This window comes from Nicotiana tomentosiformis, chromosome 6 (genome assembly GCF_000390325.3).
Source record: "Nicotiana tomentosiformis chromosome 6, ASM39032v3, whole genome shotgun sequence".
Classification (NCBI taxonomy): Eukaryota; Viridiplantae; Streptophyta; class Magnoliopsida; order Solanales; family Solanaceae; genus Nicotiana; species Nicotiana tomentosiformis.
In genome coordinates this window covers 3,075,519-3,103,475 of record NC_090817.1, presented here as the reverse complement: position 1 = coordinate 3,103,475, position 27,957 = coordinate 3,075,519, and the positions used below count along the sequence as shown (strand labels likewise).

General features: G+C 34.9%; 2 protein-coding genes and 1 long non-coding RNA gene across 4 annotated transcripts; 2 read left to right on the top strand and 1 right to left on the bottom strand.

Moving 5' to 3' along the window:
• Positions 1-513: 513 nt before the first annotated feature.
• On the top strand, positions 514-8,572 carry LOC104105203 (synaptotagmin-5-like). The gene is made up of 13 exons (XM_009613456.4): positions 514-1,007; positions 1,123-1,227; positions 2,205-2,255; positions 2,391-2,511; positions 3,220-3,341; positions 4,305-4,406; positions 5,170-5,244; positions 5,425-5,504; positions 5,827-5,977; positions 6,063-6,293; positions 6,726-7,019; positions 7,859-7,972; positions 8,261-8,572. Exons 1-13 carry the CDS (start codon positions 903-905, stop codon positions 8,405-8,407), a joined length of 1,698 nt encoding a protein of 565 aa, XP_009611751.1. The 5' UTR covers positions 514-902; the 3' UTR covers positions 8,408-8,572.
• Positions 8,573-11,714: 3,142 nt separating this feature from the next.
• On the top strand, positions 11,715-13,757 carry LOC104099094 (uncharacterized). Its single transcript, XR_011408298.1, has 2 exons — positions 11,715-12,002; positions 13,470-13,757. It is a non-coding gene; the product is annotated as an uncharacterized lncRNA (long non-coding RNA).
• A 1,209-nt stretch (positions 13,758-14,966) lies between these two features.
• LOC104099093 (bifunctional purple acid phosphatase 26-like) lies at positions 14,967-26,624 on the bottom strand. 2 transcript variants are annotated; one of them, XM_009605993.4, is made up of 10 exons: positions 26,479-26,624; positions 25,340-25,573; positions 24,400-24,600; positions 18,684-18,795; positions 18,186-18,412; positions 17,852-17,990; positions 16,600-16,820; positions 16,064-16,185; positions 15,798-15,959; positions 14,967-15,205 (listed from the first exon to the last, which is right to left on the bottom strand). In XM_009605993.4, the coding sequence occupies exons 2-10, from the start codon at positions 25,499-25,501 to the stop codon at positions 15,121-15,123; spliced, it is 1,431 nt and encodes a 476-aa protein (XP_009604288.1). In that variant the 5' UTR covers positions 25,502-25,573; positions 26,479-26,624; the 3' UTR covers positions 14,967-15,120. The 2 variants fall into 2 exon arrangements, with proteins under 2 accessions (XP_009604288.1, XP_009604289.1); XM_009605994.4 differs by lacking the exon at positions 26,479-26,624 and adding an exon at positions 26,255-26,393.
• Positions 26,625-27,957: the final 1,333 nt, after the last annotated feature.

Genomic DNA, 27,957 nt, shown 5'->3' with positions numbered 1-27,957 from the left:
CTTTTGGCCATGAGCTTTTTTCAAAAAAGAAAATTACAAATATTGTTTGGTTATAAAAAATAACCAGTTTTTGGCAGTTTTTGAAAATAAATTTTTCAAGTTTTAAAAAGTCGTTTAGACTAGTTTTTCATGTTTTCAGAATTTTCTACTCATAAAACTTTAACTTCTTTTCAAAGAAAAAGCTTGTCCAAACTCAATTTCAGCTTCCGAAAATAATTTTTCATCTTATTTTTAATTATTTTTTTTTAAATTTCAACCAAATTTATATTAAAACACTAGCTTATATTAGACAATAATTATAAGTAATCACTAATTTCAAATTCATAAACCTATGACAGAAATGTACGGTTTTATAAAACAATTAGTAGAATATTATAAATATAAAAGATCAACAAAGATGAATTACTATATAATTTGATCACTTGGCAAAAGATAAATGGCGAAATTTTGGTCCCACTAATAGTCAACTCACCTGTCCGAAAATGACATTCCTCCTTTCTTTTCGCAACTTTTGCTTTGGACACTTCGAAATGTGTCTTTGGCCGGTTATGGCCGCTCTAATCTTTGACTATTACTAGAAAGAAAAATAAAAAAAATAAAACTTCTAGCTCTACAGATATCAGTTTCTTCTTTTTCTTGAAAAAAAAAAAACCCAAAACAGGTTCAAAGTCCCACCTTTGAGTACATTTTCCAACAATTTTCAGTTTCATTGAATATCAAGATACTATTTTTTTTTTTATCCTTTTAAAAAAGAATTCCCTGTTGGAAGAACCCCACCAGAAGAAAACTCCAAAATACAGATTAAAAATCTCACCTTTTAGATCTTTTCAACAGTTTTCACTTTCACTTTCATCACAAAAATCTGGAACAAGGAAGAGGAGAATTCAAGAAGAAGGGAAAAAATGTCATTTATTTTAGGGCTTGTGATTGGTGTTACATTTGGACTTGCTATAATAATTGCTTTTGTTAAATCAGAAAATGCAAGATCTAAATACCGTACTGAACTGGTAAGTCAACAATAGTCTTTTGCTATTTTTACTTCAACGTTTGGATTTTTAGTTATTTTTCATTTCTGGGGTTTGTTTTTCCTATTTATGTGTTTTTTTTGGCTGAATTGTAAAGGCTAGTGGAATTGCTGCATTTGCTAGAATGACAGTGGATGATTCGAGAAAGATCTTCACACCAGAACAATACCCTTCTTGGGTTGTTTTTTCCAATCAGCAAAAGGTGAAATCCTTAGCTTCTCTTTAGGGCGTGTTTGGTAGGACGAAAGTCTTTTTTTTGAAAAAAAAAACATTATTGAACAAGTGGGGTCTGGAGGGTATCCTGTTTGTTTCCGAAAGATACTCGGCCCGCGATGATGAAAAAAACAATAGAAACAAGCAATAATCAACAACAAAGGCCAGAAAAAAATGATACCAACAATGTAAGAACCAGAAAAATAGATGGAAGAAATAGCAACAAGCAGTAACAACAACAAGATAGCGGAAGATAGTAAGAGAACAACCCTTCCCCAAAAAAAAAATATTATTGAAGAGTGATAATAATATGCAAATCTGATAATGTTTTGGTGAAAAGTTTTGAGTAATAACGATTGATAATAACGTCTAGGTGTCGGTTAAATTAGAGATATGAAGTTAAGAGTTGAGATAATCAGAAAAAGGTGAAGTCTTTAACTTATCTTTAGGGTGTGCTTGGTATAATGGAAGTCATTTTTCAGAAATTTGCTAATTTATTCATTTTCTGAAAAAAAACAATCGGTGTTTGGTTGGGAAATGGAAAATTTTCTGGAAAGAAAGATTTCTTGAAGATTGAATTAGCAAATTGGATAGTGCTTTGATGAAAATATTTGACAGTAAAGATTGATAATAATGTGTAGTCGTGTAGATGTTTGAGATAATTGTCTTCCCCTCCCCCCTCCTAGTGGAAATATTTTCCGTAGAAAATATTTTTTGGCAAATTTCGGAAAATATTCTCCGTCATACCAAAAACACCATTAATTTCCTTATTTGTTTTTGGGGTGCATGGTGACCATAAGATGATTTAGATAAAATTCGTGCATTGTGGTTCGGATTATGGTCTTTGGTTACTAGACTGTCCCTTTGTGGATTGACTATGTTTAATGTCTATCTATAATACATGTGATTTAGTTTGTTGTGTGGAAAAGAAGTGAGCTTTTTAATTTTTCAATTTTGTTCTTACAGTTGAAGTGGCTTAATTCTCATCTTGAAAAGATCTGGCCATATGTGGATGAGGTTAGGTTCAATGTCTATAAATAGTTTATTTTCCACTCTATTGGGATTCTGCAATTTTCTATTTTTTCCCCTAAGTTCTGATTGTTGGGACTTCTTTGTTGCTAATTGAGTTGGTGTGGTTATATCGTAATTCAGGCAGCATCAGAACTGGTAAAGTCAAGTGTGGAGCCAGTTTTGGAACAATATAGGCCTGTGATTTTGGCGTCATTAAAATTTTCAAAGTTCACTCTTGGTACAGTTGCTCCACAATTCACAGGTTAGATGATGGCTGTTATTACATGCCTCAGGTGTCTCAACTCATTCCAGCGTTTTAGCTTTATCTATTTGTGTGTATATGTGTATGGTCGGTAATTACTTATTCGTTCAATTTTACTAACTTTTGGAATTGGATGCATAGATTGAGTCTGTTGATTGCCATTTGCTAGATGATATGCATGCAATCATTTACTAAGAGTTACAAACACTATAAATTGGTCATGATATAGGAGAAGAGAAAGAATGTATGTTATGCAGTCCCTTTGTTCCAAAACATTTGTCCTATGTTCTTTTTGTTTTGCTTAAACTAGAATTTACTTCCTCTTACCTGATATGTTTGTTCTACCAACCAAAAGTTTGATCATGTTCTACTTTCTTTAACTATTCAAAGCTCTTGCATATTGTATTACCAAAAGGTTTTAGGAGTCACTTATGCATATGGACGAGCTTATCAGTCCTCTAGTTCTTTTTCATGTGCTTATTTGAAGCAGCATGACATTTCCCTGCTATTTCTAACCTCTTTGAGAAGTCAAAATGTGGCAAATAAGTTGAGATTGACAGGGGTATAAAAAACATCCGAACCTCATAGAGCTATTGTGGGGACGTCGCTTCTAGTCTCAGTTTACTCCTTAATAAAAAACATTGCTTGTGAGGATGAATCATGTGATATTTAACAAATGCTTGGTCTCATATAGATGTTTCATTGCAGGGATTTCTATTATTGAAGATGGAAGTGAGGGTATTACCATGGAATTAGAGATGCAATGGGATGGGAACCCAAGCATAATACTCGATATCAAGACTTATGTTGGTGTAGCATTACCAGTCCAGGTAATTAATTGCACCTCAGAGCTGTGCCGCATACTTTAACTGCTCCACATGATATGGTCCTAATTTCTGCTGAGGTGCAAATTTTATTATTTTTCTCCGCGAATTACTCAAATTGAAGGTCTTACTGGAATTAGTTGTGGAGCAAACAACTGTTTTAGCTTAACTAGTTTGTATTTATGTTCTTACTGGAATTAGTTGTGGAGCAAACAACTGTTTTAGCTTAACTAGTTTGTATTTATGCTTTACGCTTGCAGGTTATCCCATATGATTTGCATGGACATACTCATGCTTGTGTTTTTTGTTGGACTGACTACAAAATGAAAAGTTAATGTCCTTATATTCCCTGCAATACTTCCTTAAGATTAATCTAAAGAGTTGCACGCTTTAAGATTGAAGAAATGAAGATACTTATAATATATACATCTTACTGTTTTGTTTCATTTTCACTTCGTGAAAACTTCTTTTTTTTCTTCCAAAAGTATCAAGTAACTTCATGAAAGCCGGATTGTTTTGTTCGATGTCGACCACTTTTTTCTGCCAGTGTAATTTGCCAACTCAATTTGTTATAGCTACTAGCTACAGAAGCAACTATGGTATTATCTTGATGTAGTTTGTTGTCTTTTAAATTTGTCCACAAGCGTCATGTTAAGAGCTTTGGTGTAACTTCAAATATGTGCTTTCTCATTGTTCTGTTTTGCTGTCAAGGCACTAAAGAGTTTTCTCAACTATCTGCGTAAACCTTCTCCTACTCTTGTATTTTGCAGTGAATATTTTCTTGTATATTCTACTTTTTCCATGACTCTGTCTTGGAAAAATAGCCATTACTTTTTCCGACTACTTGTCCCTTTTAACGCCGTCACTAATTTATCCATGCAAATTTCTATTTTAGTTCCTGAAATATTTGCATCATGCTAACTTTTATGAAAATGATTTTAAAGTGATTATTGATCTGTTTTCATTTAGGTGAAAAACATTGGGTTTACTGGTATTTTTAGGCTGATCTTCAGGCCACTTGTTGATGAGTTTCCTTGCTTTGGAGCTGTATGTTACTCTCTGAGGCAGAAGGTGTTGTATAAACTTCAACTTTTTTTTTTATCTTTCATTTGCATGTGTATCACTTTGTGCACGTATACTATGTTGCTTGGATTCTCCAAAAATATTGCCGGGTGCGTGTCGGATCCTCCAAAAGTAGTGTATTTTTGGAGGTGCGGCATTATTTTGGAGAGTCTGCGCAACATAGCACATACATGCACAGAAATCAACTTAAGCATGTTATTGATACTTATCCTTAAACAATTTAAGCATGGTGTTGATACTTAAAATAAAAAAAATTAAGCATGTTATTTACACAATCCCGAATTAAAACTAAGTCTTTTTATTTTATTTTGAATTAAAAATAGATTCTGAGTGATTGAGTATTAACTCGGTCAACAATTCAAGGATTTGTCACGTGTCTATTTAAATTTGGATGTTGATATTCAAGATAATTCAAGTATGTATCTTGCTACACAACATTCCAATATGCATCTTATGTGTGTACACAAAAGGCTGTCAGGATTTACATTCAGTGGGTGCTGATCATTGCACCCACCCCTCTTTTGTGGCAATGGGTTTGAACTTAATATAAATATACATTCATAAAAAAATTCTCAACTACTTATATAATTCAAGCAAGACCAGAGGGAGCAGGCGCATCTACTATCTTAGTTCTACATTGCCCGCGTCTGTGCAAATGGCACTTACTCTCACCGGGACAAGACTACTCACATGCATATCTCACACCTAAACTCTAAAGGAAAAATGACAAAATAAATTTCTTTGCTTGCAGAAAAAGCTGGATTTTACGCTTAAAGTAATTGGTGGTGACATGACAGCAATTCCTGGCCTTTCTGATGCAATTGAGGTTTGGGCGAACTTCACCACTTATTCTCATTTGAGAAAAGAGAGGAACAACGGGTTTTCTGCTTTGAGTTGTTTGCATGAACTTGAACTTTTTTATGCAATCAGAAAATGGAATTCTTAACAAATGTTAGTTATGATTTACTACACTCTAGGTGTGCTAAAATGAATTTTATTTCTCCAGGGAACCATCCGGGATGCTATTGAAGACTCTATCACATGGCCGGTTCGAAAAGTTATTCCCATTTTACCTGGGGATTATAGGTATTGAAATTAACAACGGATTCTTTGAACGATCTCAGTTTCACCACCTAATTTATCTTTGCGCTGCCTTCCCAGTTTTGGGTCCAATCGAACACATTTATATTCTCGTTGAACCTCAGAAGGACCTTTCCAAATATAAGATTTCCAAAGACAGAATTTTGGATTAAGTTTTGGAGAGTAGTTCCCTCGACTTATATTGGACTTCCGTCCATTTTGCATTGAGCTAGAAAAGTCAAAATGTTATCTCATGCAATTTCGTAATTATCTCATGTTTTGATTGGAGCTGTAAAATCCTTATTGACATTCTATTTTCTCGTACCAGTGATCTTGAACTGAAGCCTACTGGAGTATTGGAGGTGAAACTTATTCAAGCAAAGGAGTTAACAAATAAAGACCTCATTGGAAAATCTGATCCTTTTGCTGTATTATATGTACGCCCTATACGAGATAGAATGAAGAAGAGCAAAATAATTGTAAGTTACTCATCTGTTTCCCTGGAAAAGTTTCTTTAATTCATTTGATCAAATTAAGATTAAAGTAAATAATGTTCTTTTTCAGAACAACGATTTGAACCCAATCTGGAATGAGCATTTTGAGTTCGTAGTTGAAGATCCACTGACACAACACTTGGTGGTAAAAATCTATGACGATGAAGGGCTTCAGTCAGCTGAACTACTTGGATGTGCCCATATCCGTTTGAATGAGCTTGAGCCAGGTAAAGTAAAGGATATCTGGTTGAAGTTGGTGAAAGATTTGGAGATTCAGAGAGACCAGAAAAATAGGGGCCAGGTGACGGCTGCAACTCCCTTTACTTTCCTTGGCCATGTTTCGATAGATTCTACAGTAGCTGGAAATACACGTACATAGCACTCGGAAATCTGATGGAAATATATGTGCAAAAAATCCAAATACTGGAATAGTGATATTTTCAGCAACAACTAAATTAAACAGCATTTTACTGTTCAAAATGAGTGGCACCGATAGTGCTGTGAATAATAGATATGGTCTCGATTGCCGTTTCTTTAGTCCTATGTAGGAAAATTATAGGCAGTGATTTCCTTTCCCTTATGGCTCTAGACCTCATCAAAACTCTATATATTCTCGATCGCCATTTCTTTAGTCCTATGTAGGAAAATATAGTTCTCTCTTGATATTTTGAGCAGAACACGTAGAATAGGTTGTGTGCTCTCCGTCTGAACTCTTCTCATTATCTTTGGTTAGGTGCATTTGGAGCTATTGTATTGTCCTATTGGCATGAAGAATGGGTTAACTAACCCTTTTTCTCAGACTGAGACAATGACTTCATTAGAGAGAGTTCTTAAAAATGGGGCAGAAGGAAACGAAACTAGTCCAAATGGAGGTGAAATCAGCAAAAGAAGGGAAGTAATAGTACGAGGGGTACTTTCTGTTACTGTGATATCAGCTGATGACCTGCCCCCAGCTGATATAGGGGGGAAAGCTGACCCCTACGCCGTGCTGATTATGAAGAAGGCGCAAATCAAGAACAAAACCAGGGTATCCTTTCTTCTTCTTATTTAACTGTTGGCTTCTCAGTAAATTCAGTAAATAATTTCTTTCCTTCTTTGGTAAGTAAGAAAAGAAACAATATGCCGCAATTCTCATTTTTGGATCTAGATTTTTAACTTTTCCTCTTGTCCTCCTAATATTCAGGGTTGGATGTAGAGTTATAGATATGGGTTCATCAGAACCCACTAGCTTTGGCTCGGACCCTTGTGTTAAAAGAATACACTAGATAAGTACAAACAATCGATTTCGAACCCAGTAAATCAAATGAATTGTGGTAGAATCCCGATCTTGAAGAACTCATAAAAAAATAGAAACCCGAACTCGAACCTTAAGGTTCAAATTTTGGATCTGCCTCTGCTAATATTTAGTCTATGGAAACCACAAAGTTCGTATTATCCTTGTTTTAGTGTAATTTGTCTTGATACTCATCATTCATAACTAGATATAGTGCTGAATGTTACTTACAACAACTACACCGTAATCCAAAGCAAGTTGAGGTCAGCTATATGAATCTTCACTGTCCATGAACAACATTTGAGCTCATATGATGTAAAGTATCCTTGTTTAGTGTAATTTGCCTTGATACTCATTATCCATAACTAGATATAGTGCTGAATGTTACTTACAACAACTACACCATAATCCAAAAGACGTTGGGGTCGGCTATATGAATCTTCACTGTCCATGTCACAACATCTGAGCACATCTAATGTTAATTATCCTTTTTTAGAGTAACTTGCCTTGATACTCTTCATTCATAACTAGATATAATACTAATTATCACTTACCAAAAAATATATATAACACTGATTATCTGTTTCCCTTAGGTCGTAAATGAAAGCCTAAATCCAGTTTGGAATCAGACTTTTGACTTTGTTGTTGAGGATGGATTACATGATATGCTAATTGTGGAAGTCTGGGACCATGACACATTTGGAAAGGTAAGAGTACATGTCCTTTAATAACTTCCATATGATTACCCTGTGACTATTTTCGTTCTCGCTCAAAATATCATTAAGCACTTTCTTAATTTAACATATTTAGATACCAACTTTTGTTGATATGATGTTTTCTTTAGCCGAAGTTAACTTGTTACGTGAGTGCTTTTGATTGGTGCTTCGATAAGTAGTCATTAGTTAGTATCATCTCCCTTAGCATGTGGTCTTTAGCCGAGGGTCTATCGGAAACCTCTCTTTTCGATTTTCTCAACTTTGTTTTTGTTGGTACAGGATTTCATGGGAAAATGCATACTGACTTTAACAAGGGTTCTAATGGAAGGTGAATATAAAGACACCTTCGAATTATCCGAGTCTAAATCAGGGAAACTGAACTTGCATCTCAAATGGAACCCACAGCCATTATACAGAGACTCCTAGTGATGAACATCAAATTTTCAGTTTTTATTCTTGGTAGTTTTATGCAGGGAGTAAAGTTTCTTTGATTCCGATATTGAATGGAAAAGACTACGTACAATCGAATATTTTCTGTACATGATTTGATTAAGAGGAAATAACGCATAATGCCCATCAAGGCCAAAATAATTACCCGGTGTTGCCCACTTAAAAATTAATTACAATTCCTACTTATACACCACAAACTTATTACCCGACTATTCAATTTTCTATTTCCCCTTTAATTTGCTTTAACCCATGTGAGGGGCATGTGGAAAATGCAAATCTATTCCCCTTTTTGTTTTATTTTATGACTTGAATCACATTATTTTTGACTATCTTTCCATCAATGATATGTACTTTGAATGTAGAAATATATATTAATAATTATTTGAAAAATAAAAATAAAAATGAAATAGGATATTCGCAGTGAGAAAAATGGACAAGAGGAATAAGTTGATCGGAGAAACTCCCGGTTGTCGTGCATACCACAATTTCAAAAGGATTGTCATGAATTTTTGTTCAATTGTTGTCCACATTTTCAATAAATAAATAATAATATTTATTAACATTAATGGAATTCCATGGAGGTATTATTCATTGCATAAGTTCTCATTGAGTTAATTAGATTATGTGACAACTGATATTATTTCAGTTTAATAATTGAATTTTTTTAAAAAAAATTAAATTCTTTGCGTACAATTGTATACCCTATTGGTATAGCTATATACTATACTAGTATCATAAGTTAGTTGGAATATTTTTTTGTTGTATTAGCTACATTTAATTGGTACACTATTTAATTTTTTTAGTAATAATATAATAGTACAGTATCTTGAATTTTTTTAATTTTCCTTTATGCATGTGTATTATGTAATCATTTTGATTTTTTCTTTATGTGTTTGTTTTATATAATAGTATTATAATACAATATCTTGAAATACATTCTTATATTAATATGTGGTACACTATTTTTTAATTTTTCTCTTTATGCATGTGTATTATGTAATAGTAGTATAGTCATATATAGTTTTCTGGAATTAATTAGTAGAAATGTATACCCTATTGGTATAATTATATGTCATGTTGGTATCATATGGCAGTTGAAATATTTTTTGGTTGTTTTAGCTGCATTTTTAAGTGAATTCTATTCTGAAATGATTTATATGATCATGTTTTGCTGTGTTGGATTTTCTTGTACCTATGGACATAGATTTTGTGTATTATAATATTATATAATAGTTTTTATATTTATATGCAGTTATTGAAACGACCCCGTACAACTATATACCCTATTAGTATAGTTATATACTATATTGGTATCATATGCTAGTTGAATCATTTTTTGGTTGTATTAGTTGCATTTAATTAGTACACTATTTGATTTTCTTTTAATAATAGTAATATAGTACACTATCTTGAAATACTTTATTATATTAATATGTGATACACTATTTTTTAATTTTTCTCTTTATGCATGTGTGTTATGTAATAGTAGTATAGTCATACAGTTGCCGGAAATTAACCAGTAAAGATATATACCATATTGGTATAATTATATACCATATTGGTATCATATGGTAGTTTGAACATTTTTTTTGGTTGTTTTAGCTTCATTTTTAAGTGATTACTATTATTAAATTATTTATATAAACATGATTTGCAGTGCTGAAATTTTTTTGTGTCGATGAACATAGATTATGTGTATTATGTAATAGTTTTTATAGTTATAGGCAATTGTTGGAACGACCCCATACAACTATATACCCTGTTAATATACAGAATGAGCAAGTTGCTTTGCGAATATTTAGCTTGCAATGCGAGCATACAATTTTCTCATACTTTTATTGCATCCTTTAATGTTTTGGTACAGTAGTATAGTCGCAGATAGTTGTAGCAATATTCTAGAGCAATCATATACTCTATTGGTATATATGTATACCATATTGGTATCATATGGCGCTAGAAGTATTTTTTGCTACTTATACTTTTATTGCATTTTCCAATATTTTATTATCATTTCTATTCTAACTAGTATATATGGAGAATTGGTGGCCGTAGATTTTATTTTCTTGCTCCATAACTAGTTGTGTTACTGCTAATGGTAGAGTGTGTACTGATATTTATATGGAAGGAGATCAAGGTTTGCATGGCAATCACGTGTTAATTCTTAGAATCTGATTATGTAATTTATGGTGCTCAGCAACAGTCAGTGTGATATTCAGTGAATTAGATCAAGTGACAACTGATATTATTTCAGTTTAATAATTGAATTTTAAAAATGAGAAAAAGACAAAATGTATATTATACTAGTTATATTTAAAAAAATGTGAACAAATATTTACTATATCAGTTATTTTTTCTTATTGTATAAAAAATAGTGAAAACAGTAAATGAAATTAGATTATGAAGAGAAAAAGAATATAAAAAAAATAAGTTAAATGAAATTAGAAAAGGAAAAAAGAAAAAAATAAGAAGAAAACGAGAAAAAAGAAAAGGAGAAAATAAAGAAAAAAAAGGAAAAGAAGCATAGAAATTAAAAAAAATTAGAGAAAAAAGGGAAACTTTCCCACAAAAACTACTATGGGTAGGAAATGTAATTAGTTTGATGGGTAGAAAAATAAATGGATAGGCAAGGGTAAATAGTTTTATTTTTGTGGGTAACTGTGTCATTCTCCATTTGAGCACGTAATTTTTGCCCAAAATATGAAAGTACTCCTATATATCTCAAAAAATAATTTTTTTATTATTTTATAGAATTTTATGAATTTTTCTATATTTTACCTGATTTGTTTTGTGCTTTTTTTTGTTTGGTGTATTTTTAGTAGCATTTTAAATCTTAAAAAATAACAAAAATATTTTAATCTTTATATTTTTAGATTTCAATTGTATTTGTAAAAACAAACACTAAAATACCAAAATACATTCGTAACTTTACATGCATTCGTTAGTTAAATAATTAGTTAATTATTAGAAAAATAGATAATTAGGTTAATTTTGCAAAGTTAGTTTTAATTAGAATTAGATTGGTTAATTTAGAAAAACATTTAGACAAGGAAAGAAAGAAGCTTTTTACAGTTTGTTTTCAAACTGGGCCAGTGATCAGCGGCCCAAATCTTGCTCCAATTTCGTCCAACCCAGACCCCATTAAAGCCGGTCCAGCCCCAAAGACCCCCAAACGACCCCGTTTTGTCCTTTTGAATCTCAGTCGTCCATCAAGACCCATCCAACGGCCCTAAAGCTAACCCCATTTTACATTCAACTGTCCGAAACCCCCTCCTCCCCCCCCCCCCCCAAGCCCAAAAGAGACCAGTTCATTTCCCCATTTTCATTCCCTCTCATCTCTTTCACTCGAACCCTAGCCGCCTCAAGACCCTTTGCCGCCGCCGCCGCTTCAAACAACCCCAATCTCCCTCAAATTCACACCCCACAGTACTCACATCCTCCTAATCCCTAACATTGATCAATTGCTTTTGTCAAGAGCAATTGATTAATGTAAGTTTTAGCTCATTTCGGAACCATCGGAATCCGGCCGAACCTCGTTGAAATCGCGTCAATTGAATCGTCTTTCCTTCCATAGGTACACCCTCACCCTTTTTATCTTATTCTTTTGTTGATTTTGTTTGTTGAAAGCAGAAGATTTTTTTTAATTGCGTGTGGTTTGTCTGACCTAGTTTAATTGAATCAGTTTCGCTCATAAATTAGCTAAATAATTGTAGGCTTGCATTTAGTTAGTAATCACCTGTTTTTAATTTACCTTATCAAAAAAAAAAAAGTTAGTAATCACCTGTTTGAATGTCAGCATGCTTAGGTTAATATTGAAAATGTTTTAGCTTTCTGAATAATTATTTGATTTAGTTCTACTTGAAGTTTAATCGATTAATTAGGTTATGGTTTAAAATACGCATGTGCTTAATTGATAGGTCAACTAGTTTGCTGATTGTGATTAATTTGTAATTGATAGCTTAATTAGTTGTTGTTTAGTAAATGTTGATTCTATGGGATAAAAGAGGACAGTAAGTTGAGGTAAAGGCACTAGTTGGTATTAATTGGAACTTTAGTGGGGTAAATGAAATAGAAAATTAGGGAATCTTTCTTTTAGCCGATGGAAAGTTCTAGAAGAGCTTGGAAGGGGTTAAACTGCAGTAAATCAGAGGTCTAAAGGGGTTAATTTCATAAGTTAAGGGGATGAGAAAAATAGGAAAAGAATAGATGATGGACAACTGTCCAAATTGGTTAAGAAAAGATGCTAAAAATAAGAAAAAATATCTGCAAAGGACAGCTGTCCAATTCAGTTGAAAAGATGCCAATTCCCTGATTTTTATGGAGCTGGCCGAATACTCTCTCATTCTCTCATAGGGCACACATATTCCCTCTATAAAGCACCCCTGCATATTCATTTTAGAGAATGGACTCTGCAGAAATTTCAGACTCTTTTTCTTCATTTTTCACACTGATTTTTAAAAGATAACACTCTGAAAATTCCATCAAGGTTTTCACAAGTTGTTTTCTCTGTTTTGATTTGCTATTCAACTTGTGTTTTCTTCAAAATTGCATAGAGTTGTTGAAAAAATCCGTTGTTGTCACTCTGCTGTTTAGCTAAGACTTGAGGCTGTTCTTCTGTTTCCTGCTATTGATCTTGCTGAATTCATCTCGTGTTGTTTTTCTTAGCCTTTATTTGGCAAAAGTTCAGCTTGTTTACGAGTTTAGGTACACATCTCACACCTGTACCTCTGTTTTGATTTGCAATGAAATGTTGGTTATTCTTTAAAGTTATTTGCTGTGATTATGTAAACTGACTGTTTGTTCTGTTTTGAACATGAATGGATGTTAGTTTTGATATGTTTAAGACTTACAACCTGTTAAGGACAGATGGTCTCCATAGCAATTTCGTGACTAGAATTGTAGCTGATTTCACATGTTTAGTTGGATCTCAACCTATATATCTCATTGTCAAATACATGCTGCCTATATTTGAGTATTAACTACTGAAATCTGAACTTGCTTTTGTATTCTGATAAATTAAAGTCTAATACTGGATTTGAAGGTCAATAATGGTGGATCTGGCCACAGGTTGGTTTGATTTGCCATTTAAGGCTCGAGTGAAGTTTCATCTCTGTCGGATCTTTGTTGTTTGGGTTTGTTATTCATTAAGCATCAGTTAGAGTTGTGATCATAGTGAAGGTTAACCAAAGCTGTATTCTTTAATGGAGGATGGATGTTGTAATTTTAAGCATAAGATGATGTATTCCATAATTGACAGTGTATTTGCTTAGGTGAGTGTTCGTGTAAATTATAAATGTTTAAATTGATAGAAGTTCAATTGTTCAAACCATTTATTTATTTTGTTAAGCTATAATACTGCCATTCAGTGGTTGAGTGATTTTGTAAATACAAGGCATATAGGGATTTTCAGAAGTTCTGAGCCTAATTATTCGTGATTCTTCAAATAGCCGTTTTCCAAACTTATGGGTCTCAAATGATGGAATAATTAACTGACGTCCGAATTCAGCGATGCGTACGTCAATTTACCTTCTGTCCACAACGTTTCTCCATAATTCTTTTGACCTTGCAATATACCTCAAAGCAGTATTAGGAATTAAACAGCTCTTAAATATTCGAAGTTTGCTTTAGCGCGATTAATAAATCATCGTGACTATGGGTACGAATCCCGTGGCATGGTCACGATAAGTAAATTCCAACTCAAGTGCGCGTTTCACGCGACTTGACCGCAACTTCAAATAATAATTAAAATAAACGTGTTGTGAATCACGGGTACGCTTCACGTGGCGTGATTCGTAATATGTACAAAAATAAACGTGCGCAACATTGCGGCTTGTTCAAATAAATTTCATAGTTTCTAACAACAATTAAAATTAATTAAAAATGGTTAAAAGTAAAAAAATACAAAATAGGTTTTAAACATGTAATAAATCAGATAATTAGGTCAATTATTAATAGTTGAGCGACCGTGCTAAAACCACGGAATTCGGGAATGCGTAACACCTTCTCCCAGGTTAACATAAATTCTTTTCCGGTCTTTTGATTTTCGCGGACTTTAAAACAGAGTCAACTTCCTCGATTTGGGATTTTAAAAATAAACCGTTCTCTTGGGACACCATAATAATTATCTCAAGTGACGACTCTAAATTAAATAAATAATCTCATTTCGATTAATGTCATCATTCACCGAGTTTTAAACTGTGTGCCAACTTCGCCTTAGGGATTTCTCGGTTATAGTTAAAATGGTGATAGTATCATTTAGTGAGTTCATTTATGAGAATGGCCTCTAAAGCTTCAAGAAGAAATTTTATTGGGGTCTTTTTAGTACCTTCCGAGTCTTTCTCTCCATAGTTAAATATCGCCATAGTTTGACATGTTTGTTGATGAAGTATTTATTGGTCAGCATGGAATTGAGTTATATGCTACAACAACAGTTATTTCTCAATCTTAAACAAGTTGGGGTATGTTATATGAATTCTCACCGATCATGTTTCTCAATTTAAATTTATATCAGGCTAACTTTCACATACAAAATAATAAATAAATGAATAAATGAAGTGAATGCATTGTGAATTAAGCAGCGACAGTATAACATTCGGATACAACTTTTCCGTACTGGAATAATGCAATGAACAGCACAAACTAATAATTTTTATTTTGAATGATCCATATTCAGTATGCTCCAGAAATTTGTCTCACAGTTGTGCAGTTGAAGCCCTGTTTAAAATGACTGAATGGAGATGATTCTTGTTCAACTTTCTCCTGTGATGATTGCTTCCCCTGCATGAGCATAAGTTGCTTCAGTTTAATTTTTATACATTGACAGTGTAAAAGTTCACCTAAAAGATGACTACAGATACCCGTCTATAATAAGTGGGATTAGTTCTTGGAAAATAAGATAGATTACATGTTGCACATATTAATATACACTAAAAGGCAGCCCGGTGCACAAAGGAACGCGCATTCACGAAGGGTTCGGAGAAGGGCCGCACCCCAAGGGGGTGTGATGTAGGCAGCCTACCCTAATTCAAGCATCAGTGGTTGATTCCACTGCTCGAACCCGTAACCTATAGGTCACACGGAGACAGCTTGACCGTTGCTCCAAGGCTCCCCTTCCATGTTAAAATACACTGATAGCGTAAAAGTTTTTTATACTGTCAGTCTATATAAGTTAATTCCACATTGCTTATTTAGATCAAGGCGAACTAGAATAGGCTGATTGATCTAGTAGAAGGGTGAATTAGCAAACATACTTGAACATCAAACACCATTATATATAAAGACTGAAGCATAGAATATGAGAAATGTGGAAGTGAAACAAGCTTTTAAGCTAGAATCTGTTCAAGTTTAATGAGAAAGAGATCATACTGACCAGTACTGGTTGTGTAACACGAAAGAGTCGATTTTAACTTTCTTTCCATCATCATTTCTGTTCCAATGGTATAATGCATGTGTTCTGTTCTTAATCTCTAGCGTCGAATGGCCATAACTTGCTTCGCGGAATGCAGAATAATCTGGTTGAGGATCTCTAAATCTGCAGACATAAACAAATGAATATATAGTTCAAGGGCAATTCAAGAAGTTAAGATATAGTTCAAAACATAAGTAAAATAATTAATCCACAAAGCATAAGCTTACTTTGAAGCAAGACCTTCTTGATTTCCTCCATCACCAACTGTTATGTATACAGGAGCTGCTTTATCTGGTATGGGATAAGGATCACCACTCGAGACGTTATAGTGTATATTTGACACGCGATACTGAAAAAGGAGAAAAAAGTAGCAAATCTCAGCATAATTAACACAAGGAAGAAAAGTTGAGTATCGTACCAACCAGTGGCGGAGCCACATGTAGTTGACATCCCTTCGTCGGAAAATTACACTATGTAGTTAGGTAATTTTTTTTATTGTATCTATACTATATATTGACTCCCTTGGCTTATTTGCGGCTTTACCTCTTTATATTTTGATCCCTTTAGTGAAAATCCTGGCTCCGCCACTGGTACCAAGACAAGATAGTAAAGTGAAACTGAATTCTATCAAACTAATTCCTATTTATAAGTCAGCAGTGGTCTATTTCTTCTAGGGGGAAAATGCAGATCTGTATCACATTTTTCTATTTTCTTTGTCCTGAGAAAAGAAGCAATGCCAGTATGATGAAATGAAGCAACTTACTGATCGTTCATAGGCGTGGACATGGCCGGCAAAGATTACATCAACTTTGTGTTCAACGAACCATCCTTCGAAAACGGATCTCATACTTTCCCCCTCCATAAAATGGGCTACATTACTGTTGTAGATAGGAACATGCATAAGGACTATAAGCCAAGGAGTTTTCTCTCTGTCCACATTTTTCAATTCCTCTCTCAGCCACTTCCATTGTGGTGTATATTTTACTGCATGATTAGAGACACAAAAGATTAAGTAGCTATATGATAAAAAAAGGCAGCCTGATGCACAAAGCATTCTGTATTCACGCAGGGTGCGGGGAAGGGTCGCATCCTAAGGGGTGCGATATAGGTAGCCTAGCCTAATGCAAGGATCAGTGGCTGATTTCACGGCTCGAACTCGTGACCTATAGGTCAGGCCACACTGAGACAACTTGGTCTAAAGCTCCCCTTACTAAGAGAAATACATACGTGAAATGATGCTAACTACCACAACCAAAAAGACCAAGAAACATTTTTCCATCTCTATACAACAACAACAACATGTGGGAGTATTTTCAAAATTTAAATAGCCAAGCGTCTTTGGTATATTATAATATCCGGCATGTATCATCCTTTCTCTTGGTTTTGGGTAAGTGGCATAAGTCAAGTATCAAGTGGAAGAGGAGACATAACACTTGAAGGTTTTTGACAAGTAGATGAACGCTTGTCATTTTCTTACACAATTCTTACAACTACAAATACCCACTTCCTATACCATCCGAAGACACCAACAAATATTTTGTTCTCTCATGATTGCTAATGATTAGTAATCATCACTACAAGCCTTCTCATTTTTAATTACGCATAGCCTTTTGTGTGTTCCAATTTCTTTTATAACCTGTGTTTATTTTCTCATTCCAAACTTGCTGGTATTATTTAATTTTGCTGATACTTGTATCCTCTAAATAAATAAAGATTGACTTGTTTAATCCTGAGGAAACATTTCACATTGCTGAAATAGTTTCTTAGGACAGTGCCTAGCACGACTCAAGTCAACCCGTGTATCCGCTCACAAATAATATTATTGCAGTATAATTATCGTTATTTTTCGGTGTCATTTCCCTACACAACAAACACATTATAATCCCATAAATAGGATCTGGGGAGGATAGCGTGTACGCAGACCTTACCCCTACCTTCAAGAAGGTAGAGGGGATGTTTCCGGTAGACCCTCGACTTAGAAAAACCAACAATCAAGACAATGAAACGGGAAATACCGAAAGAAGAATAGGTTGATAGCACAATTATGTGAGCAGATGCCCTCCTTATAGCATACCAAAGTGGGCTACTGCTTTTTGAAGCTTGATAAGGTGTAGGATATCTGTACAAATATGACTTGAATGGAGTTACTTCCCCCTGTGGTTAATGAAAAAAAACGTCAAATCTTAAACATTATAGGTATGAGGCATAAGCACTTGAGATGTTTGAATCAGATATGAATAAGGAAGAACCGGTCTTAAGCAAAATTATGGTTATTGCAATAATTCTGCATATAGAAGGAAACAACACTATGTTAAACATATGAACTTGAGCAGTGCTTGAGAACTTTACCATATACGGCATATATTCTATCTCATGATTCCCGGCTGACCAAATCCAAGGTTGATATGCTGCACTTTGTTCAACAAAGCGGCCCCATGTATCCCAACGGATACCAACATCACCATACTTATATCTGTCCGCGTAAGAGAGATCTCCTACAAATAAGACGCTCTTCGCTCCACTATTCATGTAATGCTGAAGAGTTGAAAGAGAATTATATGTTTGTCCTAGATCACCTGAAAGAAGAGTTGCTTCATTGGATTGTTGAATTCTTATTGTCATAACTATTAGTAATCTTTCAGACTGATAAAAACAACAACAAATCCAGTGAGTTCCCACAAGTGGGGTTTGGGGAGGGTAGTGTATATGCAGACCTTACCCGTACCGTGAAGGGCAGAGGTTGTTTTTGATAGACCCTCGGCTAAAGACAATATAAACATCATAATGCGGTAAAGTACAACAATCTTTCAGAAAGCGGATAAAGGTAACGGAATATAAACTACTTACCTATGATTCCAAATTTGTATGAAGCATCTGGATCAACCTTTGGAGGAGTTTCAAACCAGAACTTTCGAGCAGAGTCACCATCTCCAATTTCATAGTAATACTTCGTGTCATACTGAAAGGTGTTGCGGAAGCCAAATGTATATAGTGTGAATGAGTCACAACTACTATACCAAAAATTATGACAACCACTAAATAATAAACAAGACAATAAGACAACAATAAAAGAACACCAGAATTTACGAGGTTCGGCCAATTTTGCCTACTTCCTCGGACACAATCAATATTTTATTCCACTCTAAAATTACAAGTGAAATAATACTAAAGAGAGAAGATACAAATGCCTTAAGAAGATAAAAGGCAAATGAGAGGTGTATATAAATCCTAAACATTAGGCCTCCTTTTATAGGGTGAAATTCTCATTCAAAATTGTCATCCACCGATGTGGTACTTTTGCCAATTTCAACAAATCTCCACCTTGGCAAAATTCCACATCTTCAATTTTCTCTCAATAACAAATTTTGGTTGTGTCTTCATCTTCAATCTTTAGTGTTCAACAATGTTGATCAAATCCAAACAATGTTGAAACTTGACCGCAGTCACCACTTTTGTCAGCATATCAGCAGGGTTCTCCGTAGTATGAATTTTCTTCACCGTGACTCCACCTTCTTCTATGATTTCTCGTACGAAATGATACCGAACATCAATGTGCTTCGTCCTTGCATGATAAACTTGGTTCTTCGCTAATTGAATAGCACTTTGACTATCACAAAAAATTGTAATATTTTTTTGTTCAATACCAAGCTCTTTTAGCAACCCCTGAAGCCAAATTGCCTCCTTCACAGCCTCCGTAATAGCCATGTACTCTGCCTCTGTTGTAGACAAAGCAACTGTTGACTGCAAAGTAGACTTCCAACTAACTGGTGCCTTTGCAAAAGTAAACACATAACCAGTAGTTGACCTTCGTTTGTCCAGATCACCCGCAAAATCTGAGTCACAATATCCAACTACAGACCGATTGCCTTCCTGCTCAAAAACTAACCCAACATCTACAGTACTATGAATATACCGTAGAATCCATTTCACAGCTTGCCAATGCTCCTTTCCTGGATTATGCATATATCTGCTAATAACTCCAACGGCTTGTGAAATGTCAGGTCTCGTACAAACCATTGCATACATCAAGCTACCAACAACATTTGCGTATGGTACCCTTGACATATACTCCTGTTCAGTTTCATCCTTTGGCGACATAGTAGTACTTAGCTTAAAATGGGGAGCAAGTGGCGTACTAATTGGCTTAGTCTTCTTATCTATGCCAAAACGCTTTAGTACTCTCTTCAAATATTCTTTCTGAGATAAACAGAGTTTCTTTGTACGTCTATCTCTTATTATCTCCATGCCAAGAATTTTCTTTGCCTCACCCAGATCCTTCATCTCGAACTCCTCCTTCAGTTGAATCTTCAACTTATCAATTTCTTCCGAATTCTTGGAAGTTATCAACATATCATCAACATATAGGAGAAGATATACAAAGGAACCATCATTAAGTTTGCGCAAATACACACAATGATCGTATTTGCTTCTCTTGTACCCTTGCCGCAACATAAACTTGTCAAATCGCTTGTACCATTGTCTAGAAGATTGTTTCAATCCGTACAACGATTTTTCAAGTTTGCATACTATATTTTCTTTTCCAGCAACTTTGAATCCTTCTGGCTGAGTCATGTAGATTTCCTCCTCCAAGTTTCCATGTAAAAACGCAGTTTTTACATCCATCTGAACTAGTTCCAAATCCAACTGTGCTACCAAAGCCAACATAATTCTAATGGAGGAATGTTTTACAACTGGAGAAAATACTTCATTGTAATCAATTCCCTCCTTTTGAGCATATCCTTTGGCCACCAATCTTGCTTTGTAGCGAACATCTTCTTGGTTAGGAAATCCTTCTTTCTTTGCAAATACCCATTTGCACCCAATTGCTTTCTTTCCCTTCGGGAGATTGGCCAATTTCCATGTATGATTCTGATGAAGGGACTGCATTTCTTCATTCATGGCAATCCTCCACTTATCTTCTTCTGAACTTTGGATTGCGTCTTTATAAGTGGTAGGAACACCATCAGCTACAATTGAGGTTGCACAAGCAACCGTCTCTATAAGACGAACAGGTTTCGTTATTGTCCTTTTTGGCCTGCTGGTTGCTATTGATTCAAGTTGTTGTCGAGGTTCCTGAGTTGGAATCTCCCTTTCTACTGGCTCTTCTTCCAGAGGGTAATCTTCATGAGTTTCCTCCTCTGCTTCTTGTGTAGGAAAAATAAATTTTCCCTCAAACTCCACCTGCTTTGATGCACCACCAGTTTGTTTGACATCTTCAACTGTCATCTTATTTGTTATGGTAGATTCATCAAAGGTAACATCTCTGCTGAATATAATATTCCTTGTCTCTGGACACCATAAGCGGTATCCTTTGACTCCAGAAGTAATCCCCATAAATATAGCCTTCTTTGCTCTCGGATCCAATTTTGACTCTTTCACATGATAGTATGCAATTGAGCCAAACACGTGCAAAGAATCATAATCTACAGCAGGTTTTCCATACCATTTTTCAAATGGTGTCTTGCCATCAATAGCAGCAGATGGTAGACGATTAATGAGGTGGCATGCATATGTAATTGCCTCAGCCCAAAATTCTTTGCCCAAGCCAGCATTGGACAACATACACCGTACCTTCTCCAGTAAAGTCCGGTTCATACGTTCTGCCACTCCATTCTGTTGTGGTGTATTTCTGACAGTGAAGTGTCGGACGATGCCATCATTTTCACAGACCTTATTGAAATGATCATTTTTGTATTCACCTCCATTGTCTGTGCGAATACACTTGATCCTCCTGCCTGTTTGATTCTCCACCATCGTTTTCCATTTGAGAAAAATTCCCAACACTTCATCTTTCCTCTTCATTGTATACACCCACACTCTTCGGGAAAAATCATCAACAAAGGTTACAAAATAGTGCTTCCCACCCAATGAAGGTGTTTTGGAAGCACCCCAAACATCAGAGTGTACATAATCCAAAATGCCTTTAGTATTATGGATCGCTATACCAAATTTAACCCTTGTCTGTTTCCCTTTGACACAATGCTCGCAAAACTCCAAGTTGCAAGTCTTTACGCCTTTTAACAATCCTTGATTAGATAAAGCTTTCAAGGATTTTCCTCCAGCATGTCCCAAGCGCATGTGCCATAGCCTGGTTGCTTCTGCCTCTTTGTCATCACTGGATGTCACTGTTGCTGTCCCAATAACTGTGCTACCACGATAGCAGTACATGTTATTGTTCTTCCGATTGGCCTTCATTACCACTAGTGCACCGGAGCATATTCTCATCACTCCATTTTCTGCAATGATTTTGAACCCTTTTGATTCTAGGGCTCCCACAGAGATGAGATTCTTCTTCAAACCCGGTACATATCGAACATCTGTTAATGTTCTGATCATTCCATCATGGCTCCTTAATCTTATTGAACCAATGCCATATGAGGTAAGAGGGCTGTTATCCGCTGTGTGGATGACTCCATATTCTCCTTCTTGAAAATTCACGAACCAGTCCTTGTTGGGACACATATGGTAGCTACAAGCCGAGTCCATCAACCATATGTCTGATGATGTTGATAACTCTGTTGTAACTAATGAGAAGTCTGAATCATCACAATCAGCTACATTTGAATCCATAATGGCCTTTCCATTGTTATGTCTGGCCTTATTCTTCAACTTCGGACAGTCTTTCTTCCAGTGCCCCTTTTCTCGACAAAAGGCACATTCATCTTTGCTGGGTCTAGATCTCGACTTGGATCTTCCCTTCTTAGTCCTCGTTTGATTTTGAGGACGACCCCTCACAATTAGTGCTTCTTCTTCTCCGCCCTTCTGTTTTTCTCCCTTTCTTTGTTCATAGCTGTACAAAGCCGAACAAACTTCTCTGAGAGAAATTTCGTCATTTCCATGGAGTAGAGTAGTTTCAAGGTGCTCGTACTCATTAGGAAGTGACCCCAATAACATCAAGGCCAAGTCACCATCATCAAAAGTTGCATCCATATTTTGCAAATCTGTGACCAACTTATTGAAACTGGTGATATGTTCATTCATTGTGGTACCAGGAACATAGGTAAAGCGAAACAGTCTCTTCTTCATGTACAATTTATTTTGACTGTTTTTCTTCAAAAATTTATCCTCCAGTGCTTTCCATAATTTACTTGCAGAAGTTTCCTTTGTGTATGGATATTTCTGCTCTCTAGCAAGGTAGGATCGAATGGTACCGCAAGCAACACGATTGATAATTTTCCAATCTTCTTCTCCAATAACATCTGGCTTCTTTTCTTCAATGGCAAGATCTAGCCCTTGTTGAAAAAGAACATCTAGAACCTCGCCTTGCCACATCCCAAAATGTCCTGACCCGTCAAAAATTTCTACCGCAAATTTCGCATTTGACACAATTCTTGTCATAAGCGAAGATGCCAACGATGACGTATTATTGACACTTGATGTAGATTCTTCTTGTTTACTGTCTCCCATTTTGACACAAATATTATTTAGTAGCTGACGACACAAATCAAGATTATTTCCTTTCTGGTGTGGAAGATCAGACTAAGCTGCAACCACAGAGCATACTCAGATAGAACCTTGACTCAGTTACCAAGATAGATCTTTTCTGATGTGGAAGATCAGACTATGCTGCAACCACAGAGCATACTTAGACAGTACCTTGGCTCTGATACCAATTGTTGCGGAAGCCAAATGTATATAGTGTGAATGAGTCACAACTACTATACCAAAAATTATGACAACCACTAAATAATAAACAAGACAATAAGACAACAATAAAAGAACACCAGAATTTACGAGGTTCGGCCAATTTTGCCTACTTCCTCGGACACAATCAATATTTTATTCCACTCTAAAATTACAAGTGAAATAATACTAAAGAGAGAAGATACAAATGCCTTAAGAAGATAAAAGGCAAATGAGAGGTGTATATAAATCCTAAACATTAGGCCTCCTTTTATAGGGTGAAATTCTCATTCAAAATTGTCATCCACCGATGTGGTACTTTTGCCAATTTCAACAAAAGGAACGTAAAAATAATTTGTCAAACTAGATAGAAAATGGAGGATAGCATTCAAGACATCATGGAACAACACTGTCAGCATAGTTTATATTCAAATTCTAAATGTTAACTTTCTTCAAACACTACAATCTCAAAACATTAGTCAACTTAACTTTCTTAATCTTTATGCCGGGTCAATTTAATCTCATAAAATTAAAGAGGAAAAATATTAAGGAACTAAGAAAAGTGATCAAACTACCAACTTTACAGCAATGAAATACTAACAGGCAGCAAATTTAGTAGTCCCTTTGTGTTTATTAAATGTATACGAGAAAAAAACTCAACCATATACTTTTTGCTAATATAGTTGTGTGATGTATAAAAAAGGGCAGCCCGGTGCACAAGCATCCCGCGTTCACGCAGGATCCAGGGAAGGGCCGCACTGCAAGGGTATGATGTAGACAGCCTACCCTAATGCAAGCACTAGTGGCTGCTTCCACGGCTCGAAACCATGACCAATAGGTCACACGGAGACAGTTGTGTGATGAATATGACCCTTAATTGAAGAGATGACATCGTGATTCTTTCGTCTTCCAAAACTATAAAAGCGATAATTCTAATTACCTGAAGGCCATCAAGAAAGCACTGATGTATATAGCCAGACGTGTAGTTGTAAAATGTGTAATTTGTTACTGAACCCTCAGCTGTAAACTCATATTTTCCTTCAGATAATCCGTAACGTACTTGACTAGGCCCCGGTTTATCAGGTGTAATCCATGAAATTAGAACAGCCTTCCCTTCATAATCAGCCTGTGTGATATGCACCTATTGTAGAATGAAGTAATTATTAGCATTTTAGAACTTTAGCATGAAAAAAACCTGCACTTTATATACAGTAGTCAAAAAGCGAACCTGGAATTCTATCTTCTTATTATCTTTGAACATATGAGCAGAAACAGAACATTGCACTTGAAGATTATGATTATAGTTGATGTTACAATGTTGTTTATCATCATGTAATTTCTCATTCTTTTGGATAATGTTTATAGGCAACTTTGCAATTTGAAGACCAAATACTATCTATTCAATTTACTCATGGTTTGAAAGCATTCAATTATGTAATACTAATTGACTTTGAAATTATTCTACCTAAAAGTTATATATGCTGCTCATATCCTTCAAAAATGCTGTCAGGTGTGTGTCAGATCCTTCAAAAATTCGGCAGCATTTTGGAGGATTCGAGCAACATAGCCTAGAAATCTGTCTAAATACTTCAGGGGTTCCAATTTCTATGCAATTTCTATACCATTACTAATTCGGTTTCATTGTAAACAACAACAACAACAACCCAGTGGAATCCCACAAGTAGGGTCTGAGGAGGGTAGTGTGTACGCAAACCTTACCCCTATCCGGGTAGGTAGACCGACTGTTTTCGATAGACCCTCGGCTCAAAGAAAATGAAAGGAAATCATGCTACTCGAATTGAATTATCTCGAGTTCTTGAACAGGTTACAAAAAGAAAATTACACGCACTCAAAATTATGTCAAAGTTAAAGTGACTTACTTGTTGTGGAGCATTATAACCCTTAGGAACAGCAAAGACTTCATTGTCAAGAGGAATATCGACAGATGGCCACTCATTACGAATAAATGAACTCGTTAAACCAGCATTCCCGTTGTCTATCAGTATAAAGACGGACAACGAAAAGATGAGATGAAGCAACATTGACTCCTCAAAGGTAGTTCTCGATATGATTATCAGTGAGACAAGAATCCAGTAACGCCAATTACTGATTCACTGCAACCAGAAATAACCAATGTAGTATATAATCAGAAGCAGAACTTTAGAAGGCAAATCTTATACTTTTTTTTTTTTTACTTTTTAAACGAATCGGAGCGACAAAGGGCTGAATCTTAATGGATCGTGGCAGCAAGGCCACTCTGTCACTTATAATACCCCGTCGCGTATTAGGCAAATCTTATACTAAAGAAGAAAAAACTAAAGTATACGATTAGATGAACATATATCTATGTCTATAGAAAAAAGCATAATCGATCAAATCCGTCGATGTTCTATGAGGAAACGAGGGTGATACTAGAACTCAAGCCCTATCGAGCATATTAATGGAATCCGATACATATATCAGTTAATAAAAAGAATAGAAGAAGCTTGTACTGTGTCACTTAAGTTATATAGGAATTCCAGAGACCAACATTTATTTCCATTTCAGAGGATATTCCAGTTTTGGACATATAATTACTTGATTCCTCAGATTACTAGAAGAAAAAAAAAACAAAAAAACATGTCATATTCATAAGATTCTTTAGTCATTGTCTATATGAAAACTAACTTAGTGAATTCTTATGAACATACTCATTACCCTATTCCTCTTCTTCCTATTTCTGATCAAAGTCCCTCCTCTACCTATTGAAACAACTAACAAAAGAATGTAAAAGGAAAAAAGAAGAAATGACATACATGAAATAGAATTTTAATGACATCACAAGCACATGTTTAAAGTTTACTCATTCTTATCTATAACAAATATCTATGCAATAAGGTCACTCTATAACGGAATAAAAATAGTGGTTAATATGCTATTACATATTAAATTATACTAATAGTATGCATTTTTTTGAATATATAAGTTAAATCCAAGAATGTGCATTAGAACAATAAGAAAGTGATATAAAAGAGTTTACCTGGAAATTAAGCTGAAATAAGTAGCTAGAGAGTGAAATATTATTGGCAAGTTGTTGTAGCTGTGTGGAGTTGTTGGTATTAGCATTCAGTGTATTGCTTGTTTGATGACTAAGCTTTGAGTATAAGTAATAAATGATGAGTAGGAAACGTAAAAATAGCAACAGGAAATGGCGCAAGATTGGATCAAGATATGTTGTCTCAGTCAATAATTATAATTATGGGACTATAGTTATGGGTTTGTTTATTATCAACTTATCATGATAGATTATAGATAGCGTTATGAGAATGTCAGAACAATCTTTCACGTGCCTTGGAAGTTTTTTTATTTCTTTGTTTATTTGTTACAGTATTTTTTAATGTTACCCATGCCAACTAATAAAAAGGGCAGCCCGGTAAGCCCCAGCTATGCGCGAGGTCCGGGAAAGGGCCGGACCACAAGGGTCTATCGTACGCAGTCAACTTTACCAGTTACGCATGCGAACGAATATGTGACCTAAAGTAATTTTTGAATCATATTTGCCATTATATTGAAATCTTTCCTAGTATCAAAGTATTTATAATATATATATATATATATATATATATATATATTGCATCTATCTAGCTCAGCCCCCGACCGTGGTGTCCGGATAAACTTGAGGTTAGAATAAATTATTTAACTCTTTTTTGTGGCAAAAGAAAAAATTGGTAGGTCGGCTGAAAATAATTATTCGCTTGCCAAAAGCTGTATAAAATATGTATATTTTTGTGTATAATACACATATATATATACAAAAAATATAGTAGTCTATTTTATCGGCTATTATTTTTTAGAGCGGCTAAAAATATATCTCCTTTTTTTTTGTTCACTTTCTTAGAATATGAATCTTGATATTCTATAGTTTTTACTAGCTACAGTCAAACCTCTCTATAACAGTCTCGTTTGTTCCGAATATTTTTGAATGTTATAGCGAAGTGTTGTTATAAATAACATATATTATAACAAAACATGAAAATTGGTTTCGCAAAAACTTAGCTTTTATAGGAAAGCGTTAATGGGATTCTCGTAGTTCGATTGAATACACCCTTTGTAAAGTAAGTTTGGTGGGAAGTTTCCTAACGTGGTTTCTTCAGTGAAGTACTCTGACAATATAGTTTTCTCTTGTAAGCAACCATTTGTTTCCTGGAGATAGTTTAATTATATTTTATGTATTAATTTAAATTTTGTCTTCATTAAATCTCATTTTACTATATACCGTTGGCGGATTTAATATGTAAACAGTGAGTGCACAAGGATTCAATAATTTTGGACTTCGAACTATATATATCGAAGCTTATTTAAAGAGAAATTATAATATGCATTTTTTAATAGAAACGCCAATTTAGCTTTAAATCTTGAATCTACCTTTTTTTTTTTTTTTTTTTTGGTTTCTCACCCGGTATTCGGTACCCGAATTAGAACCCGACTATATCCGGATTCAAGCCGCGTAGGACCCATT

Bases quoted from the DNA above. Each gene is read 5' to 3' on its own strand.
- LOC104105203 (XM_009613456.4), top strand. From the start codon at position 903: ATGTCATTTATTTTAGGGCTTGTGATTGGTGTTACATTTGGACTTGCT. The intron at 1,008-1,122 runs GTAAGTCAACAA...TGAATTGTAAAG, and splicing joins CTAAATACCGTACTGAACTG to GCTAGTGGAATTGCTGCATT. The intron at 5,505-5,826 runs GTATTGAAATTA...TTCTCGTACCAG, and splicing joins ATTTTACCTGGGGATTATAG to TGATCTTGAACTGAAGCCTA.
- LOC104099093 (XM_009605993.4), bottom strand. From the start codon at position 25,501: ATGTTGCTTCATCTCATCTTTTCGTTGTCCGTCTTTATACTGATAGAC. The intron at 18,796-24,399 runs GTAATTAGAATT...AACACCTTTCAG, and splicing joins GCTTTCTTGATGGCCTTCAG to TATGACACGAAGTATTACTA. The intron at 15,206-15,797 runs GTCAGTATGATC...ATGCTCATGCAG, and splicing joins GTGTTACACAACCAGTACTG to GGGAAGCAATCATCACAGGA.